Raw genomic sequence first — 15,424 nt, 5'->3', positions numbered from 1 at the left:
TAAGTAGACTTACGAATGTAAATCAAATTACACAGGATAATAACTACACCTTCCTTTTCGTTTTACCTTTTGCGTAGTTCCTGATGACGCAGTAGTAGTTGTTGTAGTTCTTGTGGATGTGGTTGTCAGAGTTATTTTCATTGGAGTCACTCCCACAGGAATGCTGACAGTTCTTGCTGTAGGCTGAGGCGACGACACGGCAGGCATCTACAACACGAAGAAACACGCGGTAAAAATCCAGTTCCCTTTAGGGGATGTTAGACTACATACCAAACGAAAACATTCAATATGAGGTGATTACTTTCGTGAGGATAATAAATGAATAATTACATAGTTTTAGGTTGGGTCGTCTTGGTACGCAGAGTGTAAATAAGGTTAAGAGGAAAAACTGTAACACAGGAATTCCATCTCATTTTTCCCTCCAGGCTTTCCATTAGCAACGAGGGCCAAGTTGTACGCATCGTTTTAACAGTCCAAATGCCCAGAAATCAAATTACAATTTCCCATTTCATGTCATGACAAAACCCGAGGGAATGGATGGACGATTTGGTTCCATGTTAATTACTGATACTTGTTGGATCCGTGGATGCTTTGTCCATGTGAATTGGTGGCACATGTTGGGTTCGTACAAACAAGTGACGTCTTTTCGACAAATTAGCGTCATGGAAGTAGGCAACATTTACCTTCACGTTTTAGACCATTTTATGTACCTTCAAATTTTCTTCGTATCACTATCTGGTGACGATCATGATTCCTTATAAGCAACTTTTTCAGATAGTAAAACTCGATGCGTCCCTTGTGAGAGAAGAACCGGTACGGAACTGCCCGGATATTAGCATCATTCAATGTGACAATAATCTTCTATTCTGATCCCCCTCCTCCCAACAATATTTCCTGCAGTTTGCGACAATGCGGCACCTGAGGAGGTTGTAGGTGACAGTGAACTGTGCTAGATTTAATTTCTGAGCCAGTGACATTAGGATGATGCATCCTCTTAGCCTGCCAGTAGACGAATTTCACGAAGCACTTCAGGCGACATTTTCCATGGTAATATCAAACAGTCCCGTTCGTTTTCCGATGCTTCTGTATGTGTCCCATTTGTGTTTACCCTGGCCAAGTTATCTTTAACTGTGGGTCCTCCTAATATTAAACCATTTTCCCGACATTGTTTCACTATTTGCTTGTACGAAAACTGTGTGGAAAAGAGCAATAAGGTACCCTTTCGAATAATAGTTCAGTTTTGGTGGCATTTCACTAGCACCAACACGACATTTCGGCATCTGTAAGCTGAGACAGCACACTGATCACGACACTGGTTTCATGTTTCTGAGGCAACTATACAGGTGACAACAGCGCTGCCAAATCAGTCAGATATAAACCGAATAATTTTCTGTAGAACTGATGATGCCATGCATTGCAGGAGAATAAATTGAAGTTTTTTGGTGGAGGGAAAGAAACATCCTTATTCTTCATATACTTTAATTCTGAATAATAAGAACCTTAAGAGCTAAGATGAATATATTTATCATGTTAACTAGAAATCGTGAAGTTCTACGAAAAGTTATCTTGAAATATTGTGTTAAAATCAGAGGTTACTTCACTCCTACATCCTGACTGACTTCAAGCCCAAGCAATATGCCCTATTTGGAAACGTTAAGCAAAGCACAACACGGTTTCATGAAAAATGGATAATTTTTACAACGGTTATTGTTAAACTTTTTTATTGTATTTATTTATACTGGGCTTTACTGGCATTTATGGCCTTAAGCCCGTCATATATGAGGGATGACGTCTCTCAGTGAGCATACTACCCGAAGAAGGGAAAAAGGAAGTGGCCTGGGACATGTATGTAAGGTACTGTTTCGACATTTGCCTGGCGTGAATGAGGAAAACTCAGGAACATCTCATTCAGGATGGCCGGACTAAAAGCTCTTACATATTTTCGACTGAGTATTCCCACCAGAAATCGAACCCAGGACCTGCTGGCACAAAGGCGAGAGTGTTAGCGACTACGCCGGGGAGGGGGGCTATTAAACTTTTTTCAAAGACAGAATGAATTCAACTTGCCCTAATTGATTTGAACTCCAAGTAGTAGGATAATTCATAGGTTTCACAGAAAGAAAGAAAGAAAAAATATATATATTCATGAAAAACTGATATTTTACGAAATTATTTCTTTTCAGATGAAGGTAAATTTGCCATCTTATTTTTGACCGATTTCAACTCCATGCAGTGAACGTAGTACAGAAGCTTCAAAGAAAATACAGCTATATTCCATCAAAATCGAATAAATCGAATCGAAAAATACGAAAATTACCGAGGGCTTTATAAAAATTGCATTATGTATATGCGTAAACTTTCACGTTGTGACTGAATTCACTTCCATCCCACCTCCACCGTTATCTTCTTGTTCTTGACTTATTTCAACTCTAGATCATACGTCAGTTTGGGAAGTCCCAAAGAAAATATATGCCACGTGTATAATTTAAATATATTTGATAGTTTTACCGCGGAACTGGCACATACACAAGTGTACGTTTAAGTACCAAAAGTCATGGGATATCTACCTAATAACGTACGGGACCTCCTCGAGGACGGCGAATTGCAACAACTCGACGTGACAGGGAAAAGAAAAGTCGCTAGTAGTCCGTTGGAGGGATGTACAATCATGTAGCCCCGACTGCCATCTACTCGGTGGTAGTTGGAGGAACCTGGACACGAATAGCCTATTCAATGATATCCTGTATGTGCTCCATAGGATTCATGTCCGGAGATCTAGGACGTCAAATCATGTGTTGAAAGTGGCAAGATGCTCCTCAAACCAGTCACGCACAATTGCACCCCGGTAATATAGTCCATTGTTATCCTAAAATATGCTATTGTTGCACGCTACATTAAGTCCATAAGGGCCGGAGACGGTTACCAAGCAGCTGAACATGCGATGATTGGTTAATGTCAGGTTAGGCGGACCAAAGGACCCAAACCATTGGAAGTCACCACCAGCCTGGAGAATGGGTTATTGACAACTTGGGTTCATGATCTCATGTCGTTTGGGCCATACCCAGACGCTATCATCTGCGCGTACTGACTGGAAACGTGACTCATCTGACCAAACTACACGTTGTCGGTCGTCGAAGGTTCCTGAGCCCACGTTAGATGCAGATGCTGATGGTCAGCGGCTAGTAGCGTCATTGGTGTTGGTCTGCGGTTGCGCTACCTCATGAAGACCAAATTGCGCTCCACTGAGAGACGTTCTAATACATTGATTTGTGCTGTTCATTCACGCACTGTTGTTTGTGTTTGCTCGAACAAGTTAACCCAGACGTCGCTGGTCGCGGTCACTCAGTACACGCGGACGGCCACTGTGCGCTATTCACGGTCCACCACGACAGTGTGGAGCGAGAAAAGTTCAATGTCCGAACAACCTCCGAAATCAAACGCCTGATTTGTCTATAATCAACTATCATTCCGTGCTCAAACCAATAATTACCATCGGTTACCATCACCATGGTACACGACGTTTTACTGCACTCATAAAAGTCCAACTGACAGTACTGAAACTGCTTCGTGCCATACGACTGTTTTTCCGCTCTGTTCCTGTAATTCAACTGGATAACTACCTCTATCCCATGACTGTTGGCGCTTAAATGTATACTGGGTAGAATGATAGAGACTCTCTTCAATTACATACGAGTCTCGTATATCTTTAATAATAATAATAATAATCCCGTTATCCAAATTAGTTCTTCAGAAATATTATCATTTAGTGTACTTCTTTCTAATTGTCCTACAAGGGTAAAATTGCAAAACTAGAAAAAAGAAAGGAAAAGTGAAAATGAGAAGTCAATGGCTCTAATAATGAATGAGTATCTCTTCGCCAAGCAACACCAACCACACTAACACAAACTAATTTTTTAAAGAAGACAAGCTATGAATTTAATTTTTCTTATGAAGCTATGGGATACATATTTAAAACTGAAAAGAGAAAAATCTATTCATACCTTGCACCTCGGAAATAAAAATAAAAATATACAGTTTCGAAGCTTCCGTCGTTCCTTACTCAATGTGAATTCTTCTGCTACACTATTAACCTATAATATGGTTATAGGTTCTGCCAACCCCTAAAGCCTATGCTTTAATAGAAAATACGTGCAAAGAAAAAGTAAGTTAGTTCAATCTACACTTTCCAAATATGTTGATTAAAGATTGGATACAAATTGCATCACATGAAAAACCGTTACAAGGAAGAGAGATGTTACCACATGATATCTAAAAGAAGTGAATATGAGTCAGTCCAAAGCTTATCTTGGATATTCTAGATTAATACTGTAGATTTCATAACCTAATGTAGTTAGTGGAAATAGTCCTACGTTTCTGACATTTTTCAATCAACGACACTTCGGAAGAAAACACATCAAGATGTGAAACACCTGATTGCCATTACTTTATAACATCTTTTCATGTGATGCTGTTTCTACAACCGATTTAAATTTATTTTCACACACCAAATCCGCCATAGGTGCGAATTCGATGATAAACATGACTGGACCTGGACTCGAACCTGAGATCTTCGGCGTACCATGCCAATGAAATCTTTGAGTTTTACGTCCCACGGTTATGCCAGTTAGGCTAAAGGAGACGGTGATGATGAGTAATGAATGAAATGGTGAAATGAAGAAAGTGGGAGGAAACGGGAGAACCCCCAAGGAAACCCACGCACACGGTGTTTGTCCACCACAAAGTTCACTTGGAGCGATCTGGGATCGAACCAGGGACCCCAAACACATACCATGCCAATGAGTTAACCACTATGGCTGTTCTGTCAGCGGATTGGGTAGCATTGTGGTAACGCATCCGCACGGAATCCCGAAGATCCTGAGTCCGAGTCCTGGTCCAGTCATGGACTTGTCACTCTTTATATACTACTGAATTTTCACCTATACAGGATTCAGTATGTACGAATAAGTTTAAATCGGCTGTTTCCTCCTTTCATGAAAATAATGACAATACAATCGGTGGCGGTGTTCTGAACATGGACACTGCATTGTCCAAGCACAACAGCTAGGTTGTGCTACAAGCCACGTCTGAGAGAAAGAACACTGAAGAGTGACAGAATATGGCTGTTCTGGGAGCGGACTGGGTAGTGTAATAGTTAACGCATCGGCATCGTACGACGAAGATCCCGGGTTCGAGTCCCGGTCAAGTCACGCACCATTGTATTGTAAGTGTAATGTAACTTATTTTTTCTTTGCAAAGATTTTCTATTGAAGCTTGAGTTTTTACGGATAGATAAGTCCTAAAGTCATTTTTAGTTGGTAGCATAGCGGAAGAAGACACATTGATAAAAGGGTCAGAGAATACCTCGAAACTACATTTCTGAATTTCATTTCCACGATGCAAGATAAAAATAGTATTTTCTCTTCTTGACATGAATTGCATCAACAAATTAGTCAATGGTTAAGACATCAAATTAATGAGAATGAAAGAAACCTTCGGAGGTGGAGCTGCTGGTGGTGACGGTGGTCGAGCGGCCGGAAGAGGTGGTTCCAAAGAAGATGATCTTCGCCGCTTTCGTCCTTTTTCCTCTTCCTCTTCCTTCATTGGAAGCGGCACTCCCGCTGGTAACATCACCACGTTGGACGTTGGACTTGAAGCAAGCTGTGGAGTTTTACTCGGCTCCGGAATACTAGGTGGTGGGGATTCCGATCCTTGTGAGAAATATTTATTTTATTATCTTTGCGATTTGTCTCCATTTTGTGCTTGTAGAATGAGACGTAAAACAAAACACACTAGAGCTCTTATGTTAACTCTGGTGATTCAATAGTCCTACAGGAGATAAACCTGCTTGTTTTAACCAAAATTTATCAATACATTGATTACTGCTGATTTGATATCTTTTAAGTGTTCACTCTTAGATACATTAATTAATTTTTGAATGCGTGCGAAACGAATTTAGAAATACCAAATTCTATTCTTTAAAATTAGTCTTTCTCACCTCTCAATGCTCCAGTGAAACATAAACGAAAAAAGCTCTGGAAAGAAAAGGAATGTGTGAAATTTTGTGAAATTCAGTAACCACATGCGAGTAGTTTCTAAAGTCTCTGGTATCACTTTATATATAGCTAAAGATATATGTATCACGTTTATTATTATTATTGTTATGCGTTTACTGGTTATAGTTAATGTAAATTCAGTTTCAACTGCAAGAGCATATAGTTCTTCAAGTTTCAAAGGAATTTGAATTACGAAGTTATGGATCTCGTATTTTGTCTACCACCTGTTCCAAAATTCTGGGACAGTCTATGACAGCAACATACTTCCAAAATATAACTTTAAAACACTTGCAACTACATTACATCAGGCGACGAATACAATCATTTCTTACTGACAAGTGAGTGTGTCTTCTACAAGTGCGAAACCGTTGTCGCACGAACTTGGTAATTTTAGATAACTAATATACAGAATATCAGATAACAATGAATCATGAATTGTCCAATTCCTATTTAAATGGTTTTATCCTTCCCACGTAAAGGAACAATAACTATTGAATAGAATGCAAGGCACAATCAACATCGAACTCTTGGGAAGTCCCATTAAATATGTGAAATTCCGAATTTGCTTACCCTTATGGCTGGGTCCATTATCAGAATTATAACGATCGGTTCGTAAAATGCTTTTAGGTATATATGAGGACTATCCGAAAAGCTCGTGTCAACCTAGCTGCAATACAGTTTTACTCGTTTCTTCCTTTACGCGCTTTTGTTGTATCTACTGTCGAAAAGAATGTTTTCCCTGTCCTAATCATTCAACCCACATAAGTCTTCACTGTTAGAAAATTTGTGGCCGCGGAGATGTTCCGGGAGTCTGTCTTTTGAACTAACTGTAAGATAAACGTCGTAAGTGCTTTAACACTTTTAACATTGCTTGCGGATGGCAGCTTGTACTACTTCAAATGTATGGGTTGGAACATTGTCCTGGAGAAGCAAAACGCCATATCGCAATTGTCCACCTTTCTTTGCCATCACATACTTTTGATGTAAGTTCAGCATGATAATGGCCTTAAAATCACGTGATATTCAATTAACAAGTACTATGCTCTAACAGGGTGTCTATCGGTCACGAAAGTCACGAAATCAGAAAACGGTCATGAAAGTCACGAAAAAGTCACTAAATTTAGCTTTTGGGTCACGATTTTTTTTTTAACTGTGCAAATGTAAGTACAGATCGGAAAATTTTGTTCTATAAAACGTCAAAATTCACCATCAAAAATGCCTATGACCGGCTTTAGACGCTACCAAATCGCAAGAAAAGTACGTTTTTATAGCATGGATGAAATTCGACCTAATTCGCAGCCAAATTCGCTCTTGAAAATGTTAGGAAATCTTATGATTTGGTAAAGAAAAGGTCACGAAAAGTCACGAAATTTCATTTTGGAATTTTAGTAGACATCCTGTCTAAGCACTCCAGATAACTGAATCCACTATCTTCAGGGCTAAAACTTGTGCCTGATATTTCTTTGGTGTTTGTGAGAATTGATGCTTCCAAATTTGGGGTATTGTTCCGTACAAAGCCCAAAATGATGGAACCAAACTTCATCCATGTGGTACCAAGTCTGGATCAGAAAGTTGTAGGATCCTGACAGTGTTGGGCAAATTTCAATTGAATTAACAATTAACAATTAATTTGTAAATTTAATTGTTAATTGCAATTAACAATTGAAGTAAGTAATGGTTAATTGTTAATTGCAGTTGACCATTAATAATGGAGAATCAATTGCAATTAATCAATTGATTGAAAGTAATTGCAGTGGAAAGTAATTGCAATTGAATTCAGAAATTCAATTGCAATTGAAATTAATTGGTAATTAATTCAATTGCAATTGATTTCCACAGCAATTACTTTCAATTGATTGATCAATTGCAATTGATTTTCACTGATTAATTTTCAACACTGTAGTTCAGAGAGGGCGTGGGGCAATGAAAACTTTAGCCACGACCAATTGACTCACCACCCATCGTGACCCACTCTGACCCACCACCCACCATGAATCACTTTCACCCACTGTGACCCACAGACCTACCAAAACCCATTGTCATCAACTCTGACCCCTGATTCAAGCCCTCTTCTCTACTGACTAAAGAGTTTAAACTTGTAATAAAACAAGCCTATGAAATTATCACTCATCGGAGTTTGAATTTCTACGATCAATCGCTCAAGCATCACTGTATTACAATAAGGGCGGATCTGACCTTTCTAATATAAATAAAATAAAGAGTTTGTTCGTGTCTGTCTGTCTACCTTTGTGCGGCCTGTAAACCAGACGAGTGGACCGAAACTTTTCAAAATTTGGTCATGGGTAGCTTGGTCTAGGCCCCAGATCAAGACGAAGAGTTTTTTTCAAATTTCGAACTAGGGAGGTCTCAGGGGGACGTTTACCGAGACCGGCCTGGAGACCAGACAAGTTGACCGAGAGCTACCAAATTGTGGTCAAAGATACTTTGGTCCAGGTCCCACACCAAGGCGAAGCGTTTTTGACAAAATAGGGGGTCTCAGGAGGGCGTTTACAGGGACATGTAAAAGTAGTAAAAATGACCGATATCAGTGCCGATTTCATAGTTTTTGCGGTCGCTGAGATCAATGGTAAAACTCTGATCGAATTAACTTCCAAATTCACTCTATTCGGCTGCGGGCCGTGGTTTAACGGGGGAAGGGGGGCGCGAAACGTAAAAGTAATCCAAAATGACTGATATTAGTGTCAAATACAGTAAAACCTGTCTTCAACGGACCCTTTATTAAACGGAAAACTGTCTTAAACGGAAATATTTCACGGTCTCATGAATTTTGGAGAACAAAACGTGTAAAAAATCCCTTCATTAAGCGGAAACTGTGTTACGCGGACAACGGAAAGAAAAATAAACATTTAACGGAAAATTCTGAGTTCCGGACTACAGCGTTTAGAAGATATTTAGACATTTTGTGAGACATATACATTACACTTTGTGCGATAAAATGTTAGTTGTTTTGTTAAATATTTCTGGACAGTGTTTACCTTCCCCAACCACAACTCACATTCACCCCCACTAATTGTCCTTAATCCCCGCAACTTTATCAAAAATCATACGGAATGTCGGAAAGAAGAAAACGAGATAGAGGAAGAAGAGGAATACGATACAGAGTTCGAAGAAGAGTGTAGAATAAATACATAGCAAGATGCTCTCAGAAGTTTAAAGGAACTGAAAAATTTGTCTTACGGAAAAATTATTCTGATTCACTTAGTATAACTTCTCAGGCTAAAGTGTACGCGGAAAGCCAAGCAGCAATGTACACAGAAAACCCAGCTTGGCTATTAGAAAAATAAAGAAAACGTGTGCATAATATATTTTGTATTCATTTTAATTTTTTTGTGTATTTATTCGTAGAAGAAAGAAGTACTGTAATCGAACAATGTACGTACAGCAATATATTTTCTCAGTATGCCCCTTTATTAGCATGTTTTTTTTTTTTTTTTTTTTTTTTTTTAAAAAAAGGAAAGGTCTACCTCCACTAAGCGGAAACCTGACTTTAACGGAAATTTTTGCAAGTCCCGCTCGATTCCGCTAAAGACAGGTTTCACTGTACATAGTTTTCGCGGTTGCTGAGATCAATGGTGACACTACCATTAGCGATGACTTTCAAATTCATCCAGGGGGCACGGTGGCTCGGTGGTAGAGCGTTCACCTCCGGTGCTTGGGATCCCTGGTTCTACCCCAGCTCGCGCCGTGTGGACTTTGTGGTGGACAAACATCGTGCTCGTGGGTTTTCTCGGGGTTCTCCCGTTTCCTCCCACTTTCTTCATTCCACCATTTCATTCATTTCTCATCTTCACCGTTTCCTTTAGCCTAACCGGCATATTCGTGGGACGTAAAACTTAAAGATTTCATTTCATTTTTTTCAAATTCATCCACCGTTGTATGCGGGCCTTGGGTCACCAGAGGGGGGAGTTCCGAGACATGTAAAAATAATCAAAAGCGACCGATATTAATGTCAAATTCATAGTTTTCGGGGTCGCTGAGCTCAATGGTGAATCTCAAGACCGCGTTTACTTTACATTTAGCCCCCATTAGCTAAGGAAGGGGGGCATTATAAAGGGGATCACGAGACATGTAAAAATAATCCACAATGACCGATATTAGTGTCAAATCCGTAGTTTTCGCGGTCGCTGAGATCAATGGTGATACTTTCATTAGCGATGATTGTCAAATTTAGCCACCATTGTTTGCGGGCCGGGAGTCACCGGGAGTGGGGAATTGCGAGACATGTAAAAATAATGGAAAATGACCGATATTAGTGTCAAATCCATAGTTTTCGCTATCGCTGAGATGAATGGTGGTACTTCCACAGGCGTTGACTTCCAAATACAGCCCCATCGGCTGCGGTCCAGAGGCATTTTTTCAAAATTGGAACCAGAGGATCATAGGGGCTTTTACCGGGATATGTAAAGGATAGTAGAAAATGGCATATGTTAGTGTCACATTCATAGTTTTCGCGGTATAGGCTGGGGCTTAGAGGAGATTTTCTTCACAATTCGAACCAAGAGGGTCTGAGGGGGCGTTCACCGGGACATGTAAAAATAGTAGAAAATGAACAATATTTGTATCGAATTCATATAGTGACATTCCAGATAGTGTTTACGTTCAAATTCAGCCCCCATCGGCCTTCCCAATCAAAACACATGTACGTTGTTGGATATATATTCACAGAAAATATATCCAATTTTAGAAATGTTTCTTAATTGTTCTCCCGCTGTTCAGTTTGTTTACATTGATATTTTATCTGATCATTTTGACACACTTCCGGTGACGCACAAAACGCGGAAATAGGGGAACGAAATGACACGCAAAATCACTAGTCGATGCGAAAGGAAGGACCTCGAAATTCGATAGTGGCGGAGCAATGGGTCATTTTCGTCCCACCTTTGAGGCCCATTTTGACCGTCTTCCAGTGACGCACAAAACGTCGAAATAAGCGCACAAAAGGGTACGCGATGTGAAATTAATGACCTCGAAATTCGATAGTGGCGGAACTCTTGGTCATTTCCGTCCCATCTTGGAAGCCCATTTTGACCCACTTCCGATGATGCACTAAACGTGGAAATAGGGGAACGAAACGGCACGAATATTCACTAGTCGATGCGAAAGGAAGATCCTCGCAATTCGGTAGTGGCGGAGCAATGGGTCATTTTCGTCCTATCTTGAAAGCCCATTTTGACCGACTTCCGGTGACGCACAAAACGTGGAAATAGGGGCACGAAACGGCACGAAAATTCACTAGTCGATACGAAAGGAAGGACCACGAAATTCGTTAGTGGCGGAGCAGTGGGTCATTTTCGTCCCACATTTGAGGCCCATTTTGTCCGTCTTCCAGTGACCCACAAAACGTCGAAATAGATGCATAAAAGGGTACGTGATGTGAAATTAACGACCTCGAAATTCGATAGTGGTGAAACTCTTGGTCATTTTCGTCCCACCTTGGAAGCCCATTTTGACCCACTTCCGGTGACAAACAAAACGTGAAAATACGCGCTCAAAACGGCAAGATACTGGCACTAAACGATGCGACCTCGAAATTCGTTGGTGACGGAACAGTGATTCATTTTCGTCCCATCTTGGGGACCCATTTTAACCCACTTCCCATGACGGACAAAACGTGGAAGTAGACATACAAAACGGCACAACACGATGTGAAGGAAACAACCTCGAAATTCATTGGTGACGAACAGCAATAGCTTGTTCTGCCATATTTGTAGGTCCATTTTGACCCACTTCCGGTGACGAACAAAATGTGGGAATAGGCGCATAAAGCGACACAAAAGATGCAAAACAAAGTACCTCGAAATTCGTTGGTCGGGGAGCAAGTTAATGACGCCATGAGCACCAATATAAGTATATACTATAGTTCTTACCATCAAGGCTGAGAACTCTACAGTCCAATTTTTTTTAGCCAAAGTAGAAGCTCAACCGGGATAGTGGTGTCAACCGGCTCGGCTCGGTTCAACTGAGCGTACAGCTTGAGCTGGCTTAGTTGGGATGACCCATCAACTGGGCTCAATTGAACCGATGGCTTGAGCCGGCTCGGTAGAGGCGAGTCATCGACTCGGCTTGATTGGAGCCAATGGCTCGAACCAGTTCCGTTGAAACGAGTCCATAGGCTGGGTTCGAGTCAGCTTAACTGAGCCGATGGCTCGAACCGGCTCAGTTGGGGTAAGCAATCAGCTCGGTTCGGTTCGGCTCGAGCTGGCTCGGTTGGATGAGCTGTTGGCTCGGCTCACTTCTCGATTCAGCTCGATAAGTGAATGAGCTGTGAGCGAGCCGCTTGAGTCATTGACAACCCTAAACCCCGGTCGAGCAGTTTTGAACATGTTTGGCTGGAGTCCTATAACTTTTAACAATTTTTGGCTCGAGCCCGAATACTTGCTCCTCCTGAACTCAAACCTAGAACCTCGTGACCGATGTCCTTGCCTCCTGAAGATTTCTTGATGACCGAGATCGACAGTCAACTAATTTTTAGTATTCAAATACAAACCGCCTATATTCCATGTTTATACAGATACACGGTGGTATAATAATAATTAGTTATAGTAATAGTAGTAGTATCATTGATAATTATATTGTCTATCTAGGATACTTGAAGAGAGTAGTACTTGAGACTACACAAAGGATTTAGCTCGGATTGGCTCGTTTTGCCTCGACTCGATGGAAACTCGATCCGAATTCGAGTGGAGTTGGGGGAAATTTTTCGAACCGAATTCTCGAGTCGAGCTCAAAGATGTCTGTTTAGAGTCGAGTCGAGTTTTAAAGAAAACTCGCTCGTGCCCATTCCTATTATATGCATGACGGGCATATAGAATTCTTTCGAGGGAGATAGAACAATAAACATAATATATTTAAAAAATACTTAGTTTCACGGCTTTCTTTCCAGGTTGGCTAAGGGATGGTAGTTATCCAGCATTTCTTAGGTTAGGTTATTTGAAATATGTAAAACAGTAACAAGTGGACAACACAATATACTCACATCTTCTTGTCTTCATTTTTAATTGCTGATTTCAATTGCAATTAACAATTAAAAGTTTCAATCGTCAAATGCAATTAACAATTAAATTTTTCAATTGCACCCTTTGCGATTGACAATTAACAATTAAAAATTTCAATTGCCTGGTGACCAATTAACAATTAACAATTGACGAAAATTTAATTGCAAATTTTATGATTGAATTCAATTGTAATTGAAATTAATTGTCAATTACAAATTGAAATCAATTGCAATTAATTTTCAGAGCAATTACTTTCAATTGATTGATCAATTGCAATTGATTTCAATTGGTTTTGCCCAACACTGGATCCTGAAGAAGAGGCAAATTGTGAAATGGAATAATCGCATGACAATCTTTCTGCTCTTGTGATAACATGCACCCAACAATAGTTTATCTGCTGAGATCCGGATGCTCAGTTGAATGCTGCCATGTGATATCGCTGTAATGGTTTATTAGCTCTTCATGTGATAGATGTTGATACTTTCTACGATATGGATCTTGATGTACAGAGCGATCTGCATTATCACACAACTATTTACATAGAAAAACTGACAGTACAATTTCTTAATGCAGTGGTATTACGTTCTGTATTACATAATGTCTGTATCACGTCTCCATAAATCTGCCTGGTGTAAGACTTCTCAACCCGTACTTTATCATTGTTTGTACTTCACTTCCCTCCATTTGATTGTATATATCACTTTGTCTTACGAAAGAATCTATGAAAATAGTATAACAAAGTGGTCGAGACCTAGCCTTTGAGCATTCTACACATTGAAGCGTAAAGCAATTTTGAAGTTTAGAGATCGACTTAAAGGAGGCTCGAGCATGAACTTTAGAGCATCGTGAGCCAAACAGCATAGAGAGAACCTTCAGGCTAAAAGCAAACAAACAAACAAACACTTCCTTGTTGTAATCGAAAATTGCCAGATCCTACTTAGTTGAAGTTCAGAAGTTACATGAAAAATCCATAATCTTTTGTTCTTGAAATCGTCAGTACTGTGAAGTTGTCACGGAACGTTTAAGAAAAGGACTTTTGTTTCTTTTGTAAAACAATTTAAACGTGTTATTCCTTCCAACCTGTTATTGAAAAATTTGTCGAATATTACCTTATGAATTTTATGCTGTCGTTATACGAATAGGGAATTTCACATCTTTAATGGTACTATTCACCATATCAAAAAAAGGAATAATTGTTTACCACTCTTCTTCGCTGTGGCTGCTGGAAGTGGAAGTTTGGCATTCTCAGCTGCGGCAATGTTTGCAACATTGTTGGCCAACGCAGTGAAAGCAGTTTGAGGGACAAGGCGTGGCATTAGTGGAATAAGTCTTCGTCCTTCTATCGCCCATTCTGTTGATGTATTTGGTCCAGCCATGCTGAAAGTAATTTAAAATGAGACACGCTTTTCACTTCAATATAATCACACATTGCCAGTGCTATTAAAATCGCACTGGAAAATATCATTTTAAGAAATGTGATTTACTGTAGATTTTTCGCGTCTCATTCAAATTTAAAGTTCGAATTTCGAAAACAAGAAAAACAAAATTAACGAATAGGTACACTCATGTCCAAAATTATTGTCACATGTCTATAAATATGTTGATGTAGCAATATAAATTGATAACGAACTCGCCCGGTATTTCTTACAATGTTAGTACGTGTATAATCAGCAAAGACATGTATGTGGCAAATTTCATATCAAAAAAGCGGTAAATAAGAACAATAAAACAAAAATAAAACTTTCTTGTCCATTTAGCAACTCATTCTAATTTTCGTATTTATAATTATTTTCCTATGAAATTTACCACAAATATACATTGCCCGATTATACACATAGTGTCAGTATTAAAAGTACCCTGCAAAATCATTATCAAATTTTATTCGTAGGAGAAGACAGTTATAGATATGCGACAATAATTTTGGACGTGAGTGTACATACGGATGCTAAAGAATTTGTAAAAATAAGAACTATACAATATAAAAGAAAACAAAGAAAAAGTTCTCTGCTGTGAATTTATTCTGATATTTCCACATTTGTTCTAGTAAATCATAGTGTAATAACGTTATCTCTGTTGACTTCTTTTGTCCTTATTCATATTCTATAGTGCTGAAAAAGTAAAATTTTTGATTTGTCTCATCTGCCTAAAACTTAGTGTCATTTTGTATTTTTATACTTAACTAGATGAAATGCCTGTTCTTCACACGGTTAGAATAGCTTTATGGAAAATATGTGAAAAAATATTTAGAATATCTGAACCTGTTCCCTCTTAGGAAATACGTTTTAATCAAAGTCTAACGATAAAAACCCAGGTCAACCTAAGTGTTAACTATGTTCAAAAATTCATTTTAAACGG

General features: G+C 39.4%; 1 protein-coding gene across 3 annotated transcripts in view; it reads right to left on the bottom strand.

Moving 5' to 3' along the window:
* The window catches only part of LOC145692913 (uncharacterized), a 69,667-nt gene that overhangs the window by 44,830 nt on the left and 9,413 nt on the right, over nucleotides 1-15,424 (bottom strand). For 2 of the 3 annotated variants that reach the window (XM_081768467.1, XM_081768468.1), the window contains exons 4-6: nucleotides 14,271-14,446; nucleotides 5,491-5,708; nucleotides 67-207 (exon numbers count right to left, since the gene is read on the bottom strand). In XM_081768467.1, coding sequence (XP_081624593.1) covers nucleotides 67-207; nucleotides 5,491-5,708; nucleotides 14,271-14,446 — 535 coding nt within the window. The remainder of the gene's footprint in view (nucleotides 1-66; nucleotides 208-5,490; nucleotides 5,709-14,270; nucleotides 14,447-15,424) is intronic. The other variant, XM_081768469.1, reaches the window with a different exon arrangement.

Source organism: Thermobia domestica, chromosome 8 (assembly GCF_964235325.1).
Source record: "Thermobia domestica chromosome 8, izTheDome1.hap1.1, whole genome shotgun sequence".
Taxonomy (NCBI): domain Eukaryota; kingdom Metazoa; phylum Arthropoda; class Insecta; order Zygentoma; family Lepismatidae; genus Thermobia; species Thermobia domestica.
Note: the sequence above shows the minus strand (reverse complement) of the source record. Positions and strands in the feature narration are given on the sequence as shown.